Source organism: Lutjanus erythropterus, chromosome 15 (assembly GCF_056507025.1).
Source record: "Lutjanus erythropterus isolate fLutEry1 chromosome 15, fLutEry1.hap2, whole genome shotgun sequence".
Taxonomy (NCBI): domain Eukaryota; kingdom Metazoa; phylum Chordata; class Actinopteri; order Lutjaniformes; family Lutjanidae; genus Lutjanus; species Lutjanus erythropterus.
This window is the reverse complement of record NC_139331.1, coordinates 21,697,196-21,722,068: the sequence shown is the minus strand read 5'-3', so window position 1 is coordinate 21,722,068 and position 24,873 is coordinate 21,697,196. Positions and strand designations below refer to the sequence as shown.

Genomic DNA, 24,873 nt, shown 5'->3' with positions numbered 1-24,873 from the left:
TGGCTGCAATGACAATATAAAGAATTAAAAGAAATAAAATCATTTTGAGCAGATGTGTCTGCGGACATCTCTGCTGTTTCCAAGTAATTAAGACATAAATACAAAAGTTTGATTGATTTATGGGAAGAAACCGTATTCTAAAGTATACTGTACTCATAAACTTTGCTTTGTTCCCAAAATTACACTAAATGCTTCATTTACTTCATTTACGTAACTCATCTAAAATGAAAATCTTTAAATAAAACTGAGATAGCTACAACTATTTACGCGATATCAAGCTAATCTTTTCCTGCTTGCACTGGCGTTATTTTGCCTTGTCACACAATGTGTCTGAGAAATACAACATTCATACAGTCAGACACTTTGTTTAACTCAGTAATCAGTGGGATTATTGCGGGCAGGCTCTCTCCCTTAGCTGTCCGTAAACTACAGGTTATACTACATATGGGGATGCAGGATATGGATTTTTTTTTCAGCCAATCCCATAATTACCTGCTTCACATGGCGATATCAATAACATAAGTGATAATTTCTCGTGTTTGTATTTTTTAAAAGAAGTTCATATAACCTGAAGTTTTTACTTTAGTGTAAAAACTAAAATTGATAAAATTGAATACTTCTTCAAATGCTCAGTTATTTTTTCACCAAAAAACTTAACATACTTTTACTTTTATAGAACATTTTGCTGAGGAATTCAAATGAAATGCCTCAACATCTTTTTAGACATGCTTATATATATATATATATATATATATATATAGCTGATTACTACTGTAATAACAGTTCCATTATTATTATTACTGTAATTGTAATCATACTGTGAAATGTATTTACAGCAACTTACCTGCTAATGGCTGCCAGTAAGCATTCTTCTAACAGTGTTCCTGCGTCTCTTCTCCACTCCTGTTTTTATGCCTCTGTGCTCTTGTCAGGCATAAATGTGCACTTGGACTCAAAGATGAACTGATTGGATCTTGATGGTCAAAGGGCAAAGTTCAATCTGTCACATTTTCATGCACCTAATATCTCAAGAATTTCTTCACATCTGGCACAAGCATCCACTTTGACTCAAGGATTAACTGGGGGTCAAAGGTCAAGGTCACTGTGACCTCACAAGACATGTTTTTGCCCATAATTCAAGAATTCATACATGTGTTTTTTAAAACACATGTATTAAACAGATTAATAATAGACTGTGTTATATGCATCTTGTTAAAGGTATAGTTTGTTTGTTTGTTTTTTTCAGGTGCTTATTGCACAGGCTTATGCAAAGGCTGCCTGACAGAAAACTAAAGTAGTGAAAATATTCTAAATATAGTGTACACTTAAACTGATGTAGATTTTTTAGGAGGCTAAAATACTTTTTGTTGCTGACCCTGTCCACAGCAGTACATTTCTTAGATTTCTACTCTGGTACTCCTGCTGCTTCTTCAAACTGTGGGCATGTTGACCGCCATCTATTGTAGGACTATAGATGAGTACCTCACGTAACCCTTTTACAAAAAAGCTGAACTATCCCTTCCAACCAATAAAGACCTTAGCCTCCTCTCTTATCTAACAACAGAACAGATAATGAATTGCTCTTTTATCAAAGAAATGCTTGAACCTTCAATTCACTTCCTTTTCCTTTAGCTGACCACCAGCCATGTGACAAACATGTTTCAGTGTTATAATCTTAAAATGTTTTATTCTATTTTAGTTCCTGATATTTATAGTTTTTATTTAATAATCCAAATAAACAATAAAGTCAAAAGTGAATGTAAATTCAGCAAAAACTCTTATATGGTCCAGAAATACAATCATATTAAATTTACTATCACTCATTATGACAATAAATGTTTCATCATCAGTGTCATTGTTCATTATAAAACCTTATGGCTGTGTCCTTGGAACAAATAGGCCAGTCCCTCCCCTCTGTGCAGGTTTATGATATGTGTAGTTGAGTGGCCAGGTATAACTGGCAATGACACAGACAGACAGGTGACCCCCCAAACAGAGACGGCAGAGAGGAAGGACGGCTGCAGAGAAGATCCGATCAGAGACAGTCAGAGACATGATGCTTCCACAGCTGGTTCTGATCACAGTCCTGGGGCTCTCATGGACAACAGGTTTCTACTGTTTACTTCATTTAATGCTCATGTTACTCTTGTTAATGCTGCAGCTTTTTTTAAAATCTGACAAATGGATAATCACTGTGTTTACTGCTACACAGCACACAAACTGTACATGTCATATAACCAACCTGCTGGATTTGATGTTTCTGAGTAAAAGTATAAAGTATATTAAAATACATCCAGACAAAAAAATATTTTAGCTTACATCCAGTGTTATTTTGTACATAAACTCTCAGTCTAAGTCATTACATTTAAAATTATATTTGGTTCAGCAGAAACCATTACTCCTTCTGCTTTGTGTCTTTGCTACAAAAATGGTATTAATTAAAATATTCTGCATTGCTCCTTATTTGTTAAAAGTGATGAATTAATGCAATATATAGATTTGGGCACTTTTGAGCTGAGTTTGCATCAATTTATTTCCCATTATTTATTATTTATTTCACTATTTTCCAATTTGTATGAAAATTATACCTTGGATCATGACCAAAATCAATCCTCACTATGGAGGCAGACATTTTGATGAACTTAACATACTTGTAGCACAAATAAATGCAACGTTCAAGTTGTAAGAAGCAGAATCTTTCAATTTAAGAAGGTGGAACCAGCAAATGTTTGACATTTTTTGCTTTAAAAATGACTGAAATGATTTGATTATGAAAATAGCTGGCAACTAATTTTCTTTCGACTGATTAATCAACCAATCATTGCAGATCTCTAGGTACGTTTGTGATAGTGTACTTTTTGTTATTCCTGATTTCAGTAACTGGACTACCTTGCACTCAGATGTTCGCTTCTCAGTCGCCCCCTTCAAATGGTAAGTCAAGTTTATTAAAGCCTGACTTATATTACTGACTATATGTTCAAATGATCTCTCTAACTCTAACTGTGGATGGAAATGAACACTTTTACAAAACCTTCATTATTGATTCTTAGAAGAGGCAAGACTTTTATTTGTGATGGAGTATTTTTATTTAAGTAAAGAACTGGAATGCTTTCTCCACCACTGATATACATGCAAGGCCTGTGATGGATGGTCTGTGTTCCACTACTGATGCAGCCTTAAAATCAAACTAAAATATGTTTGATCAAAAGGTTTTCAAATTTGAAGTGATAAAAAGAAAGCCAGTATTATAGAAAGCAAGTTCACATCACAACAAGGTTCTTCATGAGCATTTAATTTTGTGCAATGCTTGATTCCAGCTGAAACTAACTAAAAACATTGAGTCAACTACTTTACTTCAGTACAATTTTGTATATGATATTAATAATAAATCACTTTGAAAAAGACCATTTTGCAAAATGGGGTCTTTTACTTTTGATAGTACTATTACTTGTAATCTAGTATGTTTACAGTGTAGCATTGCAAATTTTTACTGAAGTAAATGATCTGAATACTTTTTCATATTTCCTCTCAGCTCCACTACAAAAGTATTTTATTTCTATACCCTCCTCTGTCTCAGAGATTCAGTCTAGGTGATCATTTTCTCTCTTTAGTTAACAGCATTAGGCCCTCAGATGTGTCCGTACTTTCCTCTATTGGACTTCACATGCACAGGTGAGTACAGGTCACCAGTTTGTTATTTGCACCACAGCGTCTAAAATTCAATTATTTACATGCGTAATCACACATTGGTCTTTTCTCTTCCTGCAGCACTGAGCTGTCCACGGTGTTATCAAGACTCAGAGGTAAGATTTATTTTGTTGTCTGTAATATTTACAGGCCTGAAGCCAAATCTTTCTTAAATGACTGCACTCTTGCACTCTTGCACACTTCACTCTTATTTCTTTCCTGCTGCCTTTGAACAGACTGGATAGGAAATCTCCAATATCATTAAAGGTGCTATATCAAATTTAACTTTCACCAGAGTTGGCTTACAGTCTAAATAAACAGTGTAATTCATCTGAAGAGGTTGATATGAGCTTCTATTACACTACTGTGTGCTATCTTTACTACACTGATATCTATGCTAACTGTGATAATTTGAAATAGTGAACCCCAATACACTTTCCGACATACACCAGGACTGTCGTCTGTTATCTTTTCTTAAAGTACTGCCGGTACTTCACAGAGAAAAAGAACTGACTGACACAAAGCAGGAAGGTCACAATTATTGATTGAAGTTAATTTCCTCTGATTAGAGTGTCAATCCTCGATATGCAGGGCCATTACAACACTAACTCAGTTTGCAGTGATAATTTGCTTTATTAAAATGGAACTCATGACTTTAATTCACTGTCATGTAGATGATCTATGTGGTGGCTTATAGTGAATTATTACATACACCGATCAGGCATAACATTATAACCACTGATAGGTGAAGTGAATAACACTGACTATCTTTTCATCATTGCACCTGTTAGTGGGTGGGATATACCAGACAGCACGTGAACATTTTGTCCTCAAAGTTGATGTGTTAGAAGCAGGAAAAATGGGCAAGCGTAAGGATTTGAGTGAGTTCTGATAGAAAGGTGTCAGAATACACAGTGCATCACAGTTCATTGTGAATGGGGCTGCATAGCCTCAGACCAGTCAGGGTGCCCATGCTGATCCCTGTGCACCGCCGAAAGCACCAACAATGGGCCGAGAGCATCAGAACTGGACCACGGAGCAATGGAAGAAGGTGGCCTGGTCTGATGAATCATGTTTTCTTTTACATCACATGGATGGCTGGGTGCGTGTGTGTGGGGAACACATGGCACCAGGATGCACTATGGGAAGAAGGAAAGCCGGCGGAGGCAGTGTGATGCTTTGGGCAATGTTCTGCTGGGAAACCTTGGGTCCTGCCATCCATGCGGACACCCTTTCATGGAAATAGTATTCCCTGATGGCTGTGACCTCTTTCAGCAGGACAATACTCCGTGCCACAAAGCAAAAATGGTTCAGGAATGGTTTGAGGAGCACAAATATGAGTTTGAGTGTAGACTTGGCTTCCAAATTCCCCAGATCTCACTACAATCGAAGATCTGTCCGATGTGCTGGACAAACAAGTCGGATCCATGGAGGCCCCACCTAGCAACTTACATCTTGGTGCCAGATACCACAGCACAACCGGTAGAGGGCAGTCGCTTTATAGTTATAACACAATGTGTAGAATTAAATACTTTACATTAAAATGTCAAGATTTGGACCTGAATCAACCAGCAAAACTACTAAAAGTGAAAAAAGTGGTTTGTGCGTTTAGTTACTCTTGAAGCTCTACTGTGTTACACCTGCAAACCAAAGGAAGCTCTGAGTTTTTGGTGTTAATCTTGTTTTAATATCCCTCCGTCAGAGCTGATGACCCTGTTCAATCCTGCACTGGTCAGTCCTTTGTCAGATGAAACAAGCCTGTACACCCCTCAGTTTCTTCAACACAGGTACAAACAGCACTTTCTGACAAATTAGAAATACACTACTGACTCTGGCTGTTTTCAGTGATCTCCAGTTGTTTTCTCATCGTTTGGTTTTGTCTGTAGCTCACTGATGGAGCAGGCAAAGGAGGTGTCCGTCTACCTCCAGAACAATCGGGTAGGTGCTCCAGTATCTGCGCTCCCATCTTAAGGGATAATTTGTTGTTTCTGCTTGGCCTGTTTTGTTTTATCAGACATTTTTACATCTACATCTGTATCCCAGCTTATCTCACATGCAGTGGTGGAAGACTCAACAATATATAAATACTCCACTGCAAGAAAACGTCTCCTTAAGTGAAAGTACAGGTGCTTATCAAGTCCTTCTGGAAAGAATATATATAATATATAAATGTAGTGGAATAGATATGTTAAGTAGCAGAAAATAGAAATACTCTACTGCCATAAAATTAAAACAGTGCTTGAATAAATGTATTTAGTTGCATACCACCACTGCTCAAATGGCTTATTACAGGCACTCTATAGTGAGACCAGGGCTTGTGACTTTGCTTGTGAGAGAGGCACCTCTCATCTGTGTGGCATAAAACAGCTTTGACATGGTTGATTTTTTTTCCTCCTACAGATCACTGATGTGGATAGAGACTGGAAGTTACTCCTTCTCTTTGTTCAGGTGGATCAGCTCTGTGCCTGTGAGCAGCAGCAGGTAAATGCTAAATATATTAATGGTGAGGAAATTAGTGTATTTGTGTGTTTATGTAACCAGAGTAGGTTTACGCAATCCTGCTGGCAACGCCAAATTATGTGGCTAAGGCTTACTTTTTTTTTTTTTTTTACCTTTATTTATTGAGGGTAGGTTCATTGTGAGTGATGCAGGAACAGCCAGATCACATTCACACCTGGAAGCTGCCCAGTACAACCACAGTCTTATCTGTTGCCACTGAGCAGCTTTACTGGGGTGGTTGGTTGTTAAGGGCCCTGCTCAAGGGAACCTCAGTGGTGATAATGATGGAGGGGCAAACACTGTCCACCCAGATTTATCCTGGGTGGACAGTGGGGGACTTTCTGATCACAAACTTGCTTCTCTAACCTTTACGCCACCACTGTCTGATATTACCACTTATGAGTGAGCCTATAGGACTCCTCTGTGTACTTTGGTTCCAACAGACGTGAGCAGCAGAAATTATCGAAACCCAGAATCAAAGTTGAGTAATTTATTTACAAACTATTTAATAAATGGTGCATGTTACAATAAAATTATGTGGTGAAAATAGTATTAATTAAAAAAAAGTACAATAAATACAAAGTACAAGTGAAAAGTCTGCCTTTTTTAATTGCCATAAGTCCATTAAAAGTCCATCTGCCGATCTGACTGTTCAGCTGATGAGACGGTCTGTCAGTTCCCGTAGCTGTTCACACGCCAACAACGCTGCCTGAAACACCGATCAAATCTCAGCTTACTCGTCTTCTTCCAACCTTCATCTCTCTGTACTTACACTATAAAACAATAATAGTAATAAACTTAATTTATATATCACTTTTCTTTATAAGGTTACAAAGTGCTTTACTAAAAAGAAACAATAAAAACAGCTGACACAATTTAAAAAAAACAGCAGATAAACCAGCACAGGTAAAAACTAACACAGATAAAAAATACAGTAGATAAAGAACAAACAAATAAAAACAACATAAGGATCCCAAAAGATTGAGTTAATGAAATTAAAGTGGCCAGAACAGAGTGGTAAACACCATCAGTGTCTGTTTACAATTCATAAATGCCTTCCTCTAAAATAAGGTTTTAAGAGAGAAAAAGCTAAGAGCTCTAAAAGAAGCTAATGATGTAGGCTATCTGATTTTAATTACTTTGCTTGGAACACATGCAATAAATGTCTACATGCAATGATTAAGCAACTCACTTTAATGTGAATAATCAAAATAACATGCAAAACATAAGCAAATTAAATATAATGCATGCAACTAAAATGCAGCAGGCCAGAATATAATAGAAGCAAATAAAGGCAATAATAGGCCACACCAATTGTTTTTCTTTGTATCTTAAAAAGGTTGTTGCCTCAAATACTTAAGTTACAGAGTCCAACCTTTTTATCCTTATCAGAGTCAGACTCCAAACTTTCCTTGATACCAGCTGATAAATGTGTCTGTCCTCCATATCTTCAGTATATTGTCTTCAATGACCAACAGCCTCTACAGGGACCATACGAGCGAAAACAACCGTGCAGGAGCAGGAAAATAAGGAAAGGAAAAATGTGTCCTTATAGCTGTTATTTTCTCTCTTATCTGCAGATTATTACCTGAAAGTTACACCTCTAAAACTGCATTGCAAACTTTGAACTGTGAGCACACATTGCACCTCACACAAAAAAAGGTTGTGAAGTTGTTCCATGAGTGAGAAAACATTTGAGAGATGAATAAAAAATGTTATTGTAATCTTAGACTTGTGGTTGTGCGCAGGTTCAGTCTGTCATCAAAGAGGTGGATGAAACTCTGCAGTTGCTGCACTCTCAGGTATGTTTCAGATGACATACACCATTTTCAAGCCAATCCCTGTTCAATAATATTTGCACATTTTTCACGTTGTTTGTTTCACTTCACTGTGTTGCAGCTGAAGCAGACCATCGTCAGCGTTGCATTATGGGATGGAGAGCATGAACGTTTTCACAATAAGTGAGTTTGTGTGTAAAATGAGACACTGTTTCCTTATCTCTACTTAATTAGCAACAAAATATATTTAAAGGAGCAATTTGTAGCAATTGCACTTCCAAAAATGTACTGCAGTTCAAATAGAGAGCAGGAGCCACAGATGGGATATTTAATAGGTTGAAATCCTCTTAAATTGGGGGTTTGCAGTCTAGTGTGCATCTATTTTGGGAGTCCTTGACATGAAAAAGTTTGGGAACCCCTTCTTTAAAGTACCAAAATTAAAAGCAGAAGTTCGGGGACTTTAATAGTGGAGGTTTATGGATCAATATCATGAGACGATTATTGTTCTTGCTGGTGGAATCCCATCCAACATTGAGTGATAAAGCTTAACACTCTGTGATAACCTGAGTGTAACCTCTCAAATGCTGATGAAGCAGTATGAGACTGCAGATGTTTTATGAGTATTAAGTTTTAAAGAGTGAATCTGTTTTACTGACAGGATGTGTACGTGCACGGAGACACACGGTGAAGGAGAGGTCAGACTGCAGAGGGCCATGCTGAGTCAAGCTCTGCAGGTTTGTCCATTATTCATGTCCAAAAATATCTGTTCAGTGCTGTGTCTGTTTTAGCTGCTGTGAAGTGTTGGCCTGTGTTGGTGTTTGAGTTTACTGAAGCGTGTACGTGACCTCTTTATGATGAACTTCTCTCCTCAGGAGTCCTTGGATGAACTGATGGTAAAGAAGCGCTGGTACAGTGACAGAGACGACTTCACTGTTATTGTGCAGGACACGCCTTTCATCACAGACCTTTCATCTGTCTCTGTGAGTCACAGGCAGACACTGTCCCTCAACCACTGAATATTAAAGCTTCTTTGCACCAATTTGCATCTTTCAGTTAATCCTTACATTTACTGAGGAAGATGAGCTGTAATTATTTTTCACAAACGACTTCAGAGTCAAGATTTTGTACTTTCTGGATAGACAGTGTGGTTAAACAATCCCTTTGACTCCTGATTTATGTTAATTAGGAGACAGATCTCAGATTCCAACTCTATATAAATGTGCATTTTCAGGTTTTATGGTGAGAATGATTACAGCTTCCACAACAGACGTTTTTCACAGCAGATGTTTTGATTTGTCGTAGCAGGAAAATCACTGCTCTTACTAATAGCATCAATGATAAAACGCTGAAACTGAAGCAGCTAAATGGAATTCAGCCATCATTAAGTTTAACATTTCAACCCTTTTTCCTACTGTGATGGTCAAAACAGGAGTTTGTGCTTCGTGAATTAAGAGTCAGTTTGGACTTATAGAAAGACAAAACAACTAAGTCAGTATTCAGATTCTCTGCTGAGTCATAATGGATAGGCCAAACAGGCTAACTTTTTATATATCTACAAAACAATATAATGTTTCATTAACTTGTTAGCTAGTTAGCGAACCATGTGACGTTTAAAAAAATTTTTTTAGCTAGCAAACAATGTAACCCTTTGTTAACTACTTAGTTTGCAAATGCTTTATTAACTTTTTAGCTAGCTAGCAGCCAAACGTTAACAGGCGATGTCCTGTTTTTTTTTTTTTGTTAACAGAATGGGAAGCCTCTTTCTGAGTCACAAGCATCACAACAGACTGATAACCTAATGGTGCAGATGTGGACAAACCTGGTGAGGCCTAAAACAATCCCAGCAATCTCTCCTTCTCACTCCCACAGACACGCACACACACATATACACGAACACACAGGGTCATTGTCGTCTCACACATGAAGACAATGAGTTTTCTGTGTTTCAGCTGCAGCCTGTAAGTGGCCAACGCAACTCAGACGACAATGGAAAGATCATCGCATTGCCATGTCCAACTGAGGTGAGCAACTGTGCAAAAAAGTCACACACATGCTGTTAAATCAGCACGTTAAAGTGTGTCATTAGACATATTGTACTTGCTAATAGGTTCCAGCGTGCCACACTAATATTCACCCCTCTTATTTCCCAACTCTCCTCTTTATCTGCCTCCCTCCCCAAGGGCCGACCCTTCCTGAGGACCGAGGGAAACTCTCCTTCGTATCACCACAGCGATGCCTCCCCTCTCCTTCACCCAGTGAGTATTGAGTCAAATGGAGGTTGTGGCAGCGTTGTACGCCTCCTGTTTGGTTCTGACTGTGGGTGTGCTCTGTGTGTCCGCTCAGCTTACAGGCACAGAGATGCCCTGTGAGGACCTCGACCCCTCACCCTCCACACCCACGTCAGGTAAGATGGTTTATGTTTATGTGTTATGTTAGGTATTTATCAGGAGCCAGGGTGAATGTCAGAATTTTGGAAAGAGACACTGGTTTGAATTTTTCAAATGTATTAATTTTTTTTGCTTTGTGCACCATAAGCGGAGTGTCATTTAGTCCCATTATTTTGGAGCTGCAACATGCACCAAAGCTATCTAGACAGTCCCCGTAGGAAGTTGCCTTGTTGCGATCGCAACAATTCACGCAAATTCAACCAATATGAGTGAATTCTCTGCAACATTACAAATTTTCTGCAACTTTTCCACATATTTCACCAATGATCGTAGCTTCCTGCGAGTTCCAACGATAAATTTTTGCATCTGTATTTTTTTATTTTGCCATGGGTACTGAGACAAACACATTTGTCATTGTTATCAGCGCACTCGACTTTTATTTTATAATTTTGTTCTGACTGAGTTTGAGCTCCAGAAAGATTTTGCTTCTTTGTGAGATACTTCCCTGGTGCCCTTCTTCATTTACAATGCAAAACTAAACACACATTAACATACAATTCATCATGTTTTTTTTTTTTCAGTCCATGAACTCAGGCCTGGAGATATCAAAGTGGTGGCTGCAGTGGGAGACTCTCTGACAGTGAGTCATTTTCTCATTCTTTAAAACAAACAAGCAAGCAGGCAGATTGGAACAAAATACAAGCTGTATGATCTAAAATATTAAATAAAATTTAAAAACATTTTTTTTAAAAAGAGAGAATGGATCCTAAATGTAGGACTATAATCTTTATACCCAGGAATATACTAATACTAATATACAGTATTTTATACCCAGTAAAATACTGTACATTAGTAGGTCATATTAGTGGATAATGTTATATTCTGTAACGTGAGGTGAAGGAATGTCTCTTAATATTAAAATACAATAACTGTACATTATATTTAGACCCACAAAAATAAGTAATAATAATGGAAATACATTTTTACAGTAAAAAAAACAGCCTGTTATACTGATGTATGTTTGGAGGTCACACTGAGAATTCCATCATGTTTCTAAAACATGGTCCTCTTCTATCTGTCAGGCAGGAAACGGTATAGCGTCCAGTCCTAACAACATCCTGGACGTCCTGCGTCAGTACAGAGGTTTATCCTGGAGGTAAGTCAACACTTTTCAACATAACTGTCACCCAACTGTGCAACATAATGCTCATTTTATATGAGCTGCAGTGTTGCAATAAATGTTCTAGACCATTGATTTCTTTACTTGTTCAGTAATTTTACATCATCATTCTAACACTTGTATTATGTGTTTTTTGCAGTATTGGTGGAGATGAAAACCTCACAACAGTCACCACGCTGCCAAGTGAGTCTTCTTCATGTTAAAATTTCTGGACATCAGATGGACATTGCCACTGTTCACACTGAAATCTTTTATTTTCATTATTCCTGTGTTATAACAGACATCTTAAAGCATTTTAACCACAACCTGACGGGCTACTCTGTTGGCATGGGCAAACAGGACACTCCTCAGGCTTTCCTCAACCAGGCTGTCGCCGGAGCGAAGAGCAAGTGAGTCCAATCATCAGAGACCTTTTCAGCAGCTACCCACTAGTTTAGACCTGCTTATGTTGTAAGACTTAACCTGACATACGCTCGTCCATGAGTCAAGTTGGATAGATTTTCTTCTGCAATGGTGGTTGTTACAGAAATTAAGAAAACAACACCTGTGATCACCAGACTATGATCTTTTATTACTGTTTTAGGCCCCTAGTGGCAGAACTTACATATTTTGCCTTTAAAATCAAGTTGTTGGACTAAAATCTGTGATAATAGGCTACTATGAAAGTTGAAATAAAGTAGAATCTGGATGAATATATCTTAAAATAAATGCGCCTTTAACTGTCTAGTTTCTTTGTGTTTTAAGGGACGTACCAGCACAGGTCCGAACTCTGGTAGCAAGGATGAAGAGTGACTCTGTAAGTTTATAAGTTGAAAAGTATTTCTTCTTCAAATTCGATTTGAATTTGATTCATACATTCATTAAGGGGGGAACTACTTACTCACGGCTTTCATAGTGCTGCTAGTGAGAAAAATAGATACAGAATAAATGCATCACTTGCCAAACATTTTAATACCATTACATCCTTCTAACATTCTTCTTTCTTGTGCAGAGTATCGATTTTAAATCCGACTGGAAGGTGATCACCCTTTTTATTGGTGGAAATGACGTCTGTGACCACTGCTACAACTCTGTGAGTACTAACACGGAGTAATAATTCAACCAGTCAGCAATAAGGACACACTTCATTTAAAGACACAACCTGATTTTTTTTTTTTCTCTTCTTCACAGCTGCTCTTCTCTGTGGAAAATTATGTCCGTAATGTCCGTGACAGCCTGGATTATCTACACAAGCAGGTAAAATCAACAGACATGTAGCTATATTTTCCAATATACAGTATGTTGGTCTGGCTGAGTATTCGTTAGCATTAATTGAGCTCGTCTCTGTCAGGTGCCTCGGGCTCTGGTGAACTTGGTGGAGCCTCTCCATATTACCCCGCTGAGAGAAATGCACGTGGACGCTTCGGTGAAATGCCCAACTTGGCTGGTAAAGTGAGTGTCAAATTTAGACAAGTTTTATTAGTGCACAGCGGCAGTCACGTGCTGTGACTCCATCTTCCCCTAATTATTATTTAATAATTAATCATAAACAGTGGCATAACACTTTGTTATCTTTCCTTTGCAAGCATTCTGTGTCCTTGTGTTATCTTGCCAAAGGCCAACTCTAAAGCTCTTCAAATGGTGGAGGACCTCAACAGAGACTATCAGGTAGGAAAGACTACCTGACAGTATCATTACAGTAACAGTCAAGTTCATCTTCAGGCACTGACACCTTCTTTTTTTTTGTTTCTTCAAGCGTAAACTGTATGAACTCGTGGAGTCAGGCCGCTATGACACTCGCTCAGACTTTACCGTGGTCATCCAGCCTTTCTTCAAAGATATCGTCGTCCCCAAACTGCCGGTCAGTAACAAAGCTCTGCCTTTCACATGTGGACTACGCAGACTTTATGGAGTTTGGTCCATCAGAGACCTTTACCAATAAATGACCACAGGTTTAGCACCAGAATCATAACAGTGTGTCTGCTAAAATAAACAGTGTTTTACATTGTCTTAGCATGCAGCGTGTAAAATAATTACAGGCAGTTAACAGGAAAACACTTGGTATTTGTTAGTGTTTTGTTTTTGTCATAACTCTAATAATCTCTTTGTTTTAAGCAATTCTCTGAACAGCCTTCAAAGATTTAAGCTGTGTATCTACCCGAAGTAACTGGAACTTTTAGTCCCAAGAACTACTTTTCAGTGAACTGAAAGGTTCCTTCAGCCCGTTCTTGTCTGTGTTTCCACTGTGGTCTAAAAACCTGAGAATGTTATGCAAGTTAGGCCGTATGAAAAAGCGTCAGCTGTTTTTACATGTCATTTTAGCGTGTGACTCTAGCCCTCTACTTTGCAGTTGCAGATTTTTTTAAAACGATGTCTGAAATAATATGCTGTGAGTACTAAACCAATCAGGAATGTTCAGCACTGCAAATACAAAGTACTTTTAGAAAGTACTACTTTACGAGCAGGGGCCTTTTTTCGGATAATACTGACCACAAAAATGAATTTAGACCCTTGTCCCCATGGTGGAAATGCAGGATTCCTCCAAAGGTGTCGAGTCCCTGGGGAAAGATTGATTGAAGATTGACAAACTCAAATATCTGTATGGTAAATATCAAGCTACCAGTTAGCTTAGCCAGGCTGTCTAAAAATGCTGATTTAAGTTTTTGGTATAGATCAGAAAAGCTAAGCTAATGAGCTGCTTCATATTTACATACAGATATATGAATGGTTTCAACCATCTTATATAACTCTTGTCAAGAAAGCTAACATGTTATTTCTGGATTTTCAAAAAAAAAAAATGTTTTCTAGTAGTTACTTTTATGTAGCTTGACCCATATTGCATTGAAATAGTCAGTAGTCCTTAAAGTTCATACTTTGATCATATCTTTTTCAAAGAATGGCCACCCTGATCGCTCCTTCTTCAGCGCTGACTGCTTCCATCTCAGCCAGAAGGCTCAGACAACGATGGCTCGCGCCCTCTGGAACAACATGGTAAGTATCCAAAGAGAAGAAGCTTTCACAGTATTTTGTGCATGTGTCATTTTTTGGTAGATATAATTAACTTAATGTGTTGCCAGTAAATTACTACTAATTACCCAGGTGATATTGGTCTGCATCATCAAAATATTCATGGAGATATAAGTTCAAGATCACTTTAAAATAACAACAAAATGATCCGTTTCTGATTAAGGCAGATGTGCCCGTGTTTAAGTCTGCTGAGGAAATCATGGAAGTGACTTTTTCCAAACGATCACAAGTGACGTTGGATACAGGTGCATCTCTAGTGTGTGCATAAGCACATACATGTGCACAAGCATACGTGTGCGATACAGTTAAGGGTCCCAGGTTGGAATCTTTGAAAGTATGATCATCCTAAATTTACTGCAAATGTAATGGCTATGATTTTATATTGTCAGCATATGTAACACAGCATATTTAATCCTCATGCTATCAACTCTGTCTTCATACAACTGTCTTGATGATGTGAATGTCGCAAGTCATTAAGATGGTAATTGTTCCCATCTTTACCGTTCATCCCATATCATGTATCTGTCAAATTAGTTAATACCAAGTATCACCAATGAAAGATCAACTCTGAGACCCAAGAAGTACAACATAATGTAGTAATTAATCTAGTAAACCAGATAGAGTACATTTAACAGTAAAGGGCATGGGCACCAAAACGGGTAACAGGTGACATTTAATGCAACAGTGCATTTCATATTAAAACTACTGACTGACACTTACTCTGACTATTGTTTTCCCAGCTGGAACCTCTGGGCAGTAAAACCACCTCACTTGATTTTACTGCAGCCGTTACCCTGAAATGTCCAACTAAGGTAGGAAATTGTGTTCAAATAATGATGTACATGTCATTTTTCTAGTCTATATTTTGAGGCTGTGAAGTCGCTGATCATGTAACGTAAATTCTTTCCTTTGTCTACAGACTTCTCCCTATATCCGGACATATAACAACAGTGATTACATTTATGCTGGTCCCCCTGAAACACCTGGACCCATCACAGTAAGACCAGTCTGAGAGGCTCAGAAGTGACTTCCAGTACAAATATAATATGTGATGTTTATAACTTAAGATCTGAATGTGGCTAAAGTTTTTACAGAAACTCAAATTAGTGTTGAAACATTTGACCCTTCTTAAGTCCTGCCCCTTTTTTCTCTGTGCTCCAATAACAGTAGAGCAAGCGTAGTACGTCAGTCAACTTTCACCTTTGACTGTGGCATCTTAGCTAGCTAATGTGTGTGACAAGTTAGCTAATGTAGCAAAACACTAGTAAATTAGCTTGCTAATGACTGATGCAAATAGCTAGCTAGTTATGTAGCAAATGTTAGCATATAATAGCAAAATGCTAGCTAACTAGCTTGCTAATTATTGAAGGGGATTAGCTAAGTTGTTATCTAGGGTTCTGCCAATGTTAGCTTAAGTAAGATGTGAATGGGTTTTTTTAGGTTTGTTTTACAGTATCTTTTATCCATCTTCAAGATTTGGTTTTCTTTCTAAAATAGATGAACCTAGCACATACCATTTCTAAGTACAGGAAAGATGAAAAGGAGAAAGTTGACTGAGATATCAAGCTTCCAAAACTGTTGGAGCACACAGCAAAAATGGACTAGACATAAACAATTATTGATTAATTGAAGTTTACTGATAGCAAAATTAACTATGGACCAATCTGATAATCATTTTAAAGTAATTTATCAGGAAAACTGACAAATTTTCTCTCATTCCAGCTCCTTTAGAATAAAGATTTGCTGCTCTTCTCTGTTTTATATGATTATAAATTGAATAGCTTTTAGGTGAAAATAAGCAGTATAAGGACATAACTTTGGACTCTGGTAAATTCAAGACATTTTACTCTATTTTGTGACATTTTATTAGACTACAGAATCAAACATTGTAAAAAAAAAATAACTGACAAATCAGTCAATAAGAAAATAATCATCACCTGCAGCGTTACATTCAAATGTCACACCACTAAACACAGTCTGAATTACAACTTATTCTCTAGGAATTACAGTAAAAATATACCACGCAGTGAGCATTATACAGGGAAGTAAAATAATCTCATATATAGAATAAATTACTCCTTTTGTCCATTCATCCAAACCATTAATTTTCTATACCCGCTTATCCTGTTCACATTTGGGGTTGGTGCCTCTCCCAGCATGCACTTGGCATCAGATCGCCAGCCTATCATAGAGTCAGACCACATAAACAGACAAATACAATACTGTTTTCATCAAATGTTAGAAGTAGACCTAAAAATAGAAAACAGAACTAAACATTACAGAATATAGTCATTTTACATTGTGTCAACATCATTTCCTGTTTCTTTTCCTGCAGAACTGGGGTAGTAATTTCTCTTGTGTGGACCTTGCTCCATCTGACACTGTGCCAACTTCAGGTGAGACGGACAGCCATCTGTGCATTATCAGCAGACAGTCGATGAGATTCAATGTCCTCTTTTATCTACAGTTAACTGAAGCTCAAACGCAGACATTGCTATATGAGGATTAATTGGCTGAAAAATTAGGTTGTACAAGGACGATGTCTGTGGTTAATCTTGACGTCTGTAGGGTTGAATCGTTATCATGTCTTTTATCTGTAGTTCACAAGCTGAGACCAGCAGACATCAAGGTGGTGGCCGCACTGGGAGACTCTTCAACGGTCAGTGTCCTAACACAGTGATATCCAGTTTATTCTTTTTGATAAGAAACTACAAGGAAGGAGACATAATGTATCAGCTGGACATACATTAGAAAATTCACACATCATTTTCAAAACGTAAGCAGCAAGATAAGTTCTTTATAATTATTGTCATTTTTTTTACATAATATGGTATATGTATGTGTGCAATTAAGCACCGACTGTGAACATGTTGGTCTTAGTTATTTGGTGTCATTGAACTATGAACTCTCTCCAATCAGTTTGTTATCAGCCAGATAATAATAATGCACCAGTGATGATCGTCCCTTTTATGTTCTGGTGTTTAGTCTTTGATGTAATACTTATCTTTGTCAGTGACTAACTGTCCTCTGCAGTATTTTTACGTTATTTTTCTGCATCTTAATATGTGGCTTGTGTGTTCTCTGTTCATAGGCAGGCACTGGCGCAAAAGCAAAGAACCTGCTTGATCTCAATAAAGAGTATAAAGGAGTATCATGGAGGTATGAAATGCTTGCATGCGGCTTTGTTTACCTAACCATCACATTTTATCAACCATGCTGAGGATTGTGGACTTTTTCTTGCAGCATTGGAGGGGATAAGACTCTGGAGACTGTCACAACACTACCAAGTGAGTTTATGTCACTTCTTTGGCAAAAAACGTTATCTGATTCATTTTTTCTGACAGTAATAACAATTTTTCTAAGATAATTCTGCAGATGAGCATTCTTTTAAATAGTTTTTTTTTTTTTTTAGTTCGATCAGACATCTTTAAAGGTGCAGTAAGCAATACTGGATAAAGATAGTTGATTATTGAGTCTTATTCCCAGGTCATCAAATACTTACATTTGGGAATGAGATTCAATAATCAAATATGTTACCAACCTGTGACTGACTTAAGTCTCCCACCATGGGCTAGATTTTCTAAAAACTAAAATAGAGCCATGAGGAGGAGCAGAAGTCTAGTTTTCCCTCAGACCTCTTGAATTACGTTTGATGTAAAGGTTATGAAAGGTAGAATCAGTAGGATTTGTCCGAGCTGTTGGTAACCTCATCAGGATGTCAAATACCAACGTTTTGGGTTGGTGAAATGTCCTGAGCACAGCAAAACAATGATAACTGGGAGCCACTGGAACCTCAGGCTTAATTGGTTGTCAGTTGATGAGCTGTAAGAAGAACCTTTCACTCAGTTTTTCAGTAACAGAAAGCAGCAGTGCACTACTTCTCACCTGGAACCCGATCCATTTTCCTCTTTCTTTCCTTAGACATCTTGAGGAAGTTCAACCCCTCCTTAAAGGGTTTCTCCAGAGGCACATTTCAGAAGGGCTTCAACATGGCTGTCGCTGGAGCTAAGACTTCGTATGTGCATTTTTTAGTTCCTCCACCTGATTAAAACCTTTGAACCACCCATTGTCATCTCTCTAACACCTACTGCCTGTATCGTTCTGTTACAGAGAGATCCCAGCACAAGTCCAAGCTCTTATCAAGGGCATGAAAGGAAATAAGGTAAGACTAATGAAACGAATTTATAAGATAGCTCTAATAGCATCTTTGTCTCTGTTAATGCTCATGTTCTTCACACATGCTACACAGGAGATGAATTTTGAAAAGGACTGGAAACTTGTGACCATATTTGTGGGGGCAAATGATCTTTGCCATTACTGTATAGACCAGGTAAGTGTTCTTAAGATTGTATTGTACATTAATAACCATGCATCTCTTTAAGTTATAGCTCTGCAGTAAAAAAATGCTTTGCATATCTCTGCAGAATAACTTGTCACCCAAGAACTATAGCCACAATCTTATGCTCAGTTTGGACATGCTTTACAAAGAGGTAAGGTATTAAAAGCTATATCTTATCATCATTTGTTGCCCTTGTGAGTACAAGTATTTTTTTTTGTGACTCTTTCCCCTCTTCTCTTCCTCTGTGTCTTTAGGTACCGAGGCTTTTGGTTAATGTTGTGGAGATCATGCAGATAGATCCACTGAAAACAGTTAAGAAAAACACAATTGGCTGTTCCCTGTTGCAGAGGTTTGTTTTTCTTGTTTTTCTGTGTTTCATCATTATATGACCACATGCCATGAACATTAGAAGTCATTTGAAAGGGCCTATAATCAATGTTTTTTATACTAACAATCACAGTATGTGTTTATTTGATGAACTTGCAAAGAATTATCACCAGACTCTGCAGTTCCCCTCAGCTCTATCCAGAGGAGTAGTTCAACATTAGATCTTGTCTTTGGCAAGCCTGTGTGTCCTACATATAAACAAACTGACCATTTTTCTAATACTTCTTAAATTTGGCTCCTGAGAAATAGCCTTTGTCTCGTCTCAGCCCAAGATTAATTTGAGCTCACTGCAAGATCATGAAATGTTCTTTTTTTGTTAGTGCTGTTAACCAACAGGCTTGCAATATCATCTTAAAAGATGATATGTCAGCATTGTTTTTAAGACTCACACGGAGGATGTTAGCCTTCAAGGCTTTCTGACAGAAAGCCTTTTCAGAGAGCCTTTCTAACAAGTTGTTAACGGTCTATTTTAATGTGAGACATTATTTTTCCTACACTTAACCGAGCAGTTTTGTTGCTTAAGCGTAAGCATGTATTTTGCTGCTTATACTAAACCAAACTTTGACTGAAAACTAAAACTTATAATTAAAAAACAAAAAAGAAGATAATTAGACAACTAAGTCTAAAAATAATAAGTCAACAATGAGCTTCACATGGTAATCATAATAATAAGTGTCCACCCAACTTCTTAAGCGTTTGAAGCAGAAAACTGTCTGGCAGACAGTCCTGAAGGCTAATTTCTCCTATGAGCATTTAAAGCATACTTCTGCTGCCCCCAAGTGTTCAGAAAAAAAGATCATTCCAATGGTGCAGTTTCCCTTTAAAGATTAAAGTTTTCTCTAGCAGATGCAAGAATTAAAAGAGACAAGTGTCCAAACTGGAAAGCAGAAGTTGGTAAATCACTGCAGATTAGATTATTCATTGATATTTGTGTTGATCTCTCACTCAGAGCAGCTTTAGCGGACATAAAGCAGATGTCAGTCTAATTGTTTTGATGCACAGACCATCACTCCTTACAGACCATTTATTTTCACTTGATCAGTCAGTGATTTAATTCAAGGATTTTGGCATGAAAAAGTATTCTTGTCACTGATTATTTGATTTTGGATCAGTTCCCTCCTTAATCTTAGCATAAGAAGAATAAATAGGGATTTATTTTTTTTACAGGACCAGCTGTCCCTGTGTTATCAACCCAGCTGAGAACTCCCCAGAGTTTGAAGAGATCAAACGTATTAATCTTGAGTATCAGGTAAAAACAACACTCTTTTAACCACTGAAATATCTTATCTCAAAAACGGGGTTCCTTATGTCATTTCTCCATTTTTTTTTTCTTTTAGGTTGAAATCCAGCAGCTAATTTCTGGAGATCGCTATGATGGGAAAGAAGACTTTGCTGTTGTCCTTCAACCCTTTTTACAGAATACCTTTATCCCTCAAATTGGAGTAAGTTACAGAGACATACAAATGTATCCAAAACAAGCATCCAGGCACAAATAATGAAATGTAACCATGCTGAAAATCGAATCTTTTCACTAGGTGGGTGAGGCTGACACGAGTTTCTTCTCTGTGGACTGTTTCCACATCAGTGAGCGGGCTCATGCCGAGATGGCCATTGCCCTGTGGAACAACATGGTGAGTGCTGAGAAGTAACGGACCAAACTGCAGCACAATGTGTTTTTGGTTTTGTTTTGAAAGAATTTCTCTCTTTGTCTTAACAGTTGGAGCCCGTGGGCAGAAAACAGTCCTACAATAACTTCACATATGACCGCTCCAAGATTCACTGTCCCTCTGAGGTATGTGTGGACAGTTCTGCAGTCTGGAGAGAAATCCCACTGCTCACCACTCTTATTATAATCACCAAACTACATGTATTTAACTATTAATTAGAGTTGAAAGTTTTAAGTATTATTCACTAGGCTGAGCTGTGACCTCTCGCCTATGACTACATGCACAAATCTTTACCTGATAATATGGTTGGTGGACAGTAGAAAGAAAGTAGCTCCTATATCAAACTGCTCACAACAAGGTCTGTGAACATGATTTTCTGGGAAAATGCATTGCTGTTGAGTTTTTCAGATGTTTTTGTGGCAAGTGCCATCTAGTTCCATTATATTTGAAAGAAGGCAGACATCTCTACAGCCGATATCTCCAAAACTTGGCAACTCACACCAAAACAATCTAGATCTCTGGATAAATAGCACTACAGCCAAGGGATGTTGAATGATGTTGATTTTAATTGATTAATCAACTTTGTTTACTCTATATTTTTCCCTTGGTCATCCACACTGCCTGTTTGATTCTTATTAATTATTAATGATTTAGCAATTGTTAACATTTTCAATCATCAGTTAAAGAACATACCCCAAATTTGCAACCCTACTACAGGCTAGATTTTGAGGTTAACTGTCCCTTTAAATAAATAATCATGACTACATGTAGACAAAACTATATCATAATAATTAATTTATAAACTAATAAAATCAATTGTTAAAACTCTGCTGAAATAATATGAAATGTGTATTAGGGCCATGAAGGAGTTATTTTAAGTTTTAGTGTATCTTGTATCAAGCTTAAATATTATGCATTGCACTTTGTTTTTATGCCATTTATAGTTACAGTCCATAATTAAGTTTTGATTTAATCTGTATACTATTGTTTGTTTGGGGAATATGTGGAAAATGTGTTATGTGTAAGTTGTTTCAAGGCCAATAAGTATTGGATTATTCTGCTATTGTCTGGTTTTATATTTCTTCCATTATCGTCTATTATCCAGTCAGTGAGTTCTGTCATAATGTCTTATTTCTTTAATATTGAACACTTTGGGTCTCCATACAGTATGAAAGTGTGGCTCTTCCTCAGTATATCTGGCCTCAGATTTGTTACGTTTCTCTTTTCTTAAATCTCTGCTCTGACCTATCTTATGTTTCTATTAGGCCAATCCCTTCATCTTCACTAAGATCAACAGCCTACCGAGTCCATCACCAGTGATCACGACCACGACTGTTGCTCCCGTCTCAGACTCCACCATCAACACTACACCAACTGTCCCTGTGTCCAAGTGCACCTCCTCTCTGCCTGTGTGGGTGCCAGTGATTGTGGGAATCGTCAGTTTATTGGCTGGCGTTATTGTCGCCTGGCTAATTTTCTCCTGCCTTCAGCGTCAGAAAAACAAAGAGGGGAGAGCAGTCAAAATGCAAGGAACTGGTTTTTAATCCAGTCGTTCTTATCAAGTTGTATTTAAGTCTTAAAGCTGCATTGAGCAAATTTTGGCCACCACAGGGCAGAAAGTAGAGTCCAGAAGAAACACCCAGCAGAAACAGCAACAATGATATACCAGCGTGGGCCTCTTTGTTGCCTCCTGTTTGAATGAAAGTCAAATATTCAGTTGCACTGTAGGCCTGGTTTGGTCCACCAATTCCTGAGAAAATTATCTGGCTCTGTGTGAGGTCTTTGTCTTTGTTCACCGCCTTCTTGTTTTAGTGAACAGTCAGTGTCTCTGAGGTTGCGATGTGGGAGCAGCTGTTCATCATTTTATTTAAAGGGGCGTTAACTCGACTCTTGATGAAATCATGTAGGCTTAGTACCAACAAGCCAGGACAATGAGCTGAAAGCTGCGTAGAGCTGCAGACTGGGATGTTGATTCTCAGTTGGATTGGCAGCACTAACAGCCCATTTACCATTATTGAGACTTGAGATGTGATTAATTACTTAGTATCAAAAAACTATCTCTCAATGGTGCTCTAAGTATGTAAAATATTTGTAATTTTTATATTGCACAGAAATTGTGAATATTCCCAATGTAATTAACTGATCCTGTTGAATCCAGATGTTTTGTACATTTCTCTTTACTCATTTTTATTTATTGATAAAATAAAATTGGTACAGTATTTGAGTCATGACTGCTGCATTTTGAAAACAATAGTGTGTTGTATGAGTCCTGCGCTATCTGTTGCATCCTGATCAAAATGAACTCTATCAGGTTGAGAGATCCACCACTTCCTTCCAGACTGAAATATATCAACTCAACTCATTCGTGGTTCCCACACGATGCATCCTAATGACTGCACAGTGTGAAAAACAAAAAGCAATTTGTTTTAACTTTAAAAAGTTATGGCAGTGTCCATGCAGCCTTAAAAATTTAAATCGAATGAATGATAAAAGGCAAGTTGAGGTAATTTTGTAATGATTCAAAACAAACTTTTCCAAACAAATTAATTCACTTGAAAAAAAGAAAACATGCTCATTAAGTTTAAGATATTAAGTTGAAACAACTGTTCAGCCACGCTGACACACATTTCAGACAAATATGGTTTCCTTTCACAGTTTCACGTATACACTGAACTATAGTTAAATTTTAATTATCGTTCAGTCACCAAAGATTACCAAAGATTACCTTTTCAATTTTCTCATTTTGAAAAGTCACTTCCTCATTTCACACAAAGAACTCACAGTTGTTGCTGCTCCTGTTGGAGCTACTTTGTTCGCAGTATTTTCATTATCGTGAAGAGACAACCATGACTTATCTTAAAATTTATTAGAGACAGAGCAGGTTTTCATCATATGTTTTCTTCAAACTATTAAAAAGAAGAGTCTCAGGAGAGTTTGAAGACTCAAACAATGCATGCTGGGAAATCTGCTAATATGCTGAGCATGTTTCTTTGGAAACTTAATTTAATGAGTTTAAGAGTTGAACTCTGTACAACACATTTATTCAACTCTGCATTTCAAGTAAAATGACTTCAAGTTATGAGAACTCAAGGTTATAGGTGAATAAAATAGATAAATAAACAATTTTCTGTCAGTTAATGAGAGAAGATTAGTTGATCACTTTTTCTGTATGAGTGTAATGTAACAGTGTAATAAGTCTAGTGATCCCTTAAGTGTTCATTTAGCAACATCATCATTTCAAGTTTTGAATTTATCCTCAGCTGTACTTTTTGCTTATTATTAGGGCCTATGTCCACCAAGGCATTTTTCCTGAGACCATCTTACTTTATGAATTATTTGTAATTGAAGTGCTACACATTTACACTATATTAGAATCGGCAGTGGCGTGAAAAAGTGCTGAGCGTCTAAACAAACATATTATTGACAACAACAAAAACACAAAATATCACTAGACTTGTTAATGACATGGGTTATCCATAACATTAGGCTGTGTACATGCTTGGGCAGCCTGGTCCTCGTTTGAACCTGCAAGACAATATTCAGGGCCATTGCCTAAAACCTTAAATGTTAAAAATGCCTGAATGTTCTACTTATTACTATTTTGAAAATATTTAGTTTGCTTTCCATAACTGCTAAAATAATTTGTGTACTGAGTGGAAACCTGGCTATAGTCTCTTATTACCCACTTCTTATGTAATTTTATATTTGATGTTTTTCTGTACATTTCTATTTATACATTTCATCTGAGTTTGAAAAAAAATTAACTCTTAATCTTTAATATTATGAATATGTTTTCTGTGTAAAATCTTAATCAATAGTCACTAGTAAGTATAACTGTCAGAATTAGTAATTTTATCTTGGTATTTTGCTTTAGTTTTTATTTTTATTGCATTTTAGATTTTCAATTCAGTTTAGTTTCAGTTTTTTACACAGTGGGTTTGCT

General features: G+C 37.3%; 1 protein-coding gene across 1 annotated transcript; it reads left to right on the top strand.

Moving 5' to 3' along the window:
- Positions 1-2,005: 2,005 nt before the first annotated feature.
- LOC146314380 (phospholipase B1, membrane-associated-like) lies at positions 2,006-23,154 on the top strand. The gene is made up of 42 exons (XM_084737830.1): positions 2,006-2,108; positions 2,878-2,931; positions 3,612-3,672; positions 3,769-3,803; positions 5,390-5,474; positions 5,574-5,625; positions 6,088-6,168; positions 7,935-7,988; positions 8,086-8,147; positions 8,623-8,698; positions 8,837-8,944; positions 9,712-9,786; positions 9,914-9,985; positions 10,145-10,219; positions 10,308-10,368; positions 10,933-10,991; positions 11,434-11,507; positions 11,671-11,714; positions 11,812-11,920; positions 12,276-12,327; positions 12,523-12,603; positions 12,702-12,767; positions 12,862-12,962; positions 13,097-13,178; positions 13,267-13,371; positions 14,406-14,501; positions 15,278-15,349; positions 15,457-15,534; positions 16,873-16,933; positions 17,138-17,196; positions 17,629-17,696; positions 17,781-17,824; positions 18,459-18,552; positions 18,648-18,699; positions 18,787-18,867; positions 18,962-19,027; positions 19,131-19,225; positions 20,431-20,512; positions 20,601-20,705; positions 20,799-20,894; positions 20,981-21,055; positions 22,196-23,154. Exons 1-42 carry the CDS (start codon positions 2,054-2,056, stop codon positions 22,472-22,474), a joined length of 3,282 nt encoding a protein of 1,093 aa, XP_084593956.1. The 5' UTR covers positions 2,006-2,053; the 3' UTR covers positions 22,475-23,154.
- The last annotated feature ends 1,719 nt before the right edge of the window (positions 23,155-24,873 follow it).

Bases quoted from the DNA above. Each gene is read 5' to 3' on its own strand.
- LOC146314380 (XM_084737830.1), top strand. From the start codon at position 2,054: ATGATGCTTCCACAGCTGGTTCTGATCACAGTCCTGGGGCTCTCATGG. The intron at 13,372-14,405 runs GTCAGTAACAAA...TCTTTTTCAAAG, and splicing joins TCGTCGTCCCCAAACTGCCG to AATGGCCACCCTGATCGCTC. The intron at 17,697-17,780 runs GTATGAAATGCT...TTTTTCTTGCAG, and splicing joins TATAAAGGAGTATCATGGAG to CATTGGAGGGGATAAGACTC.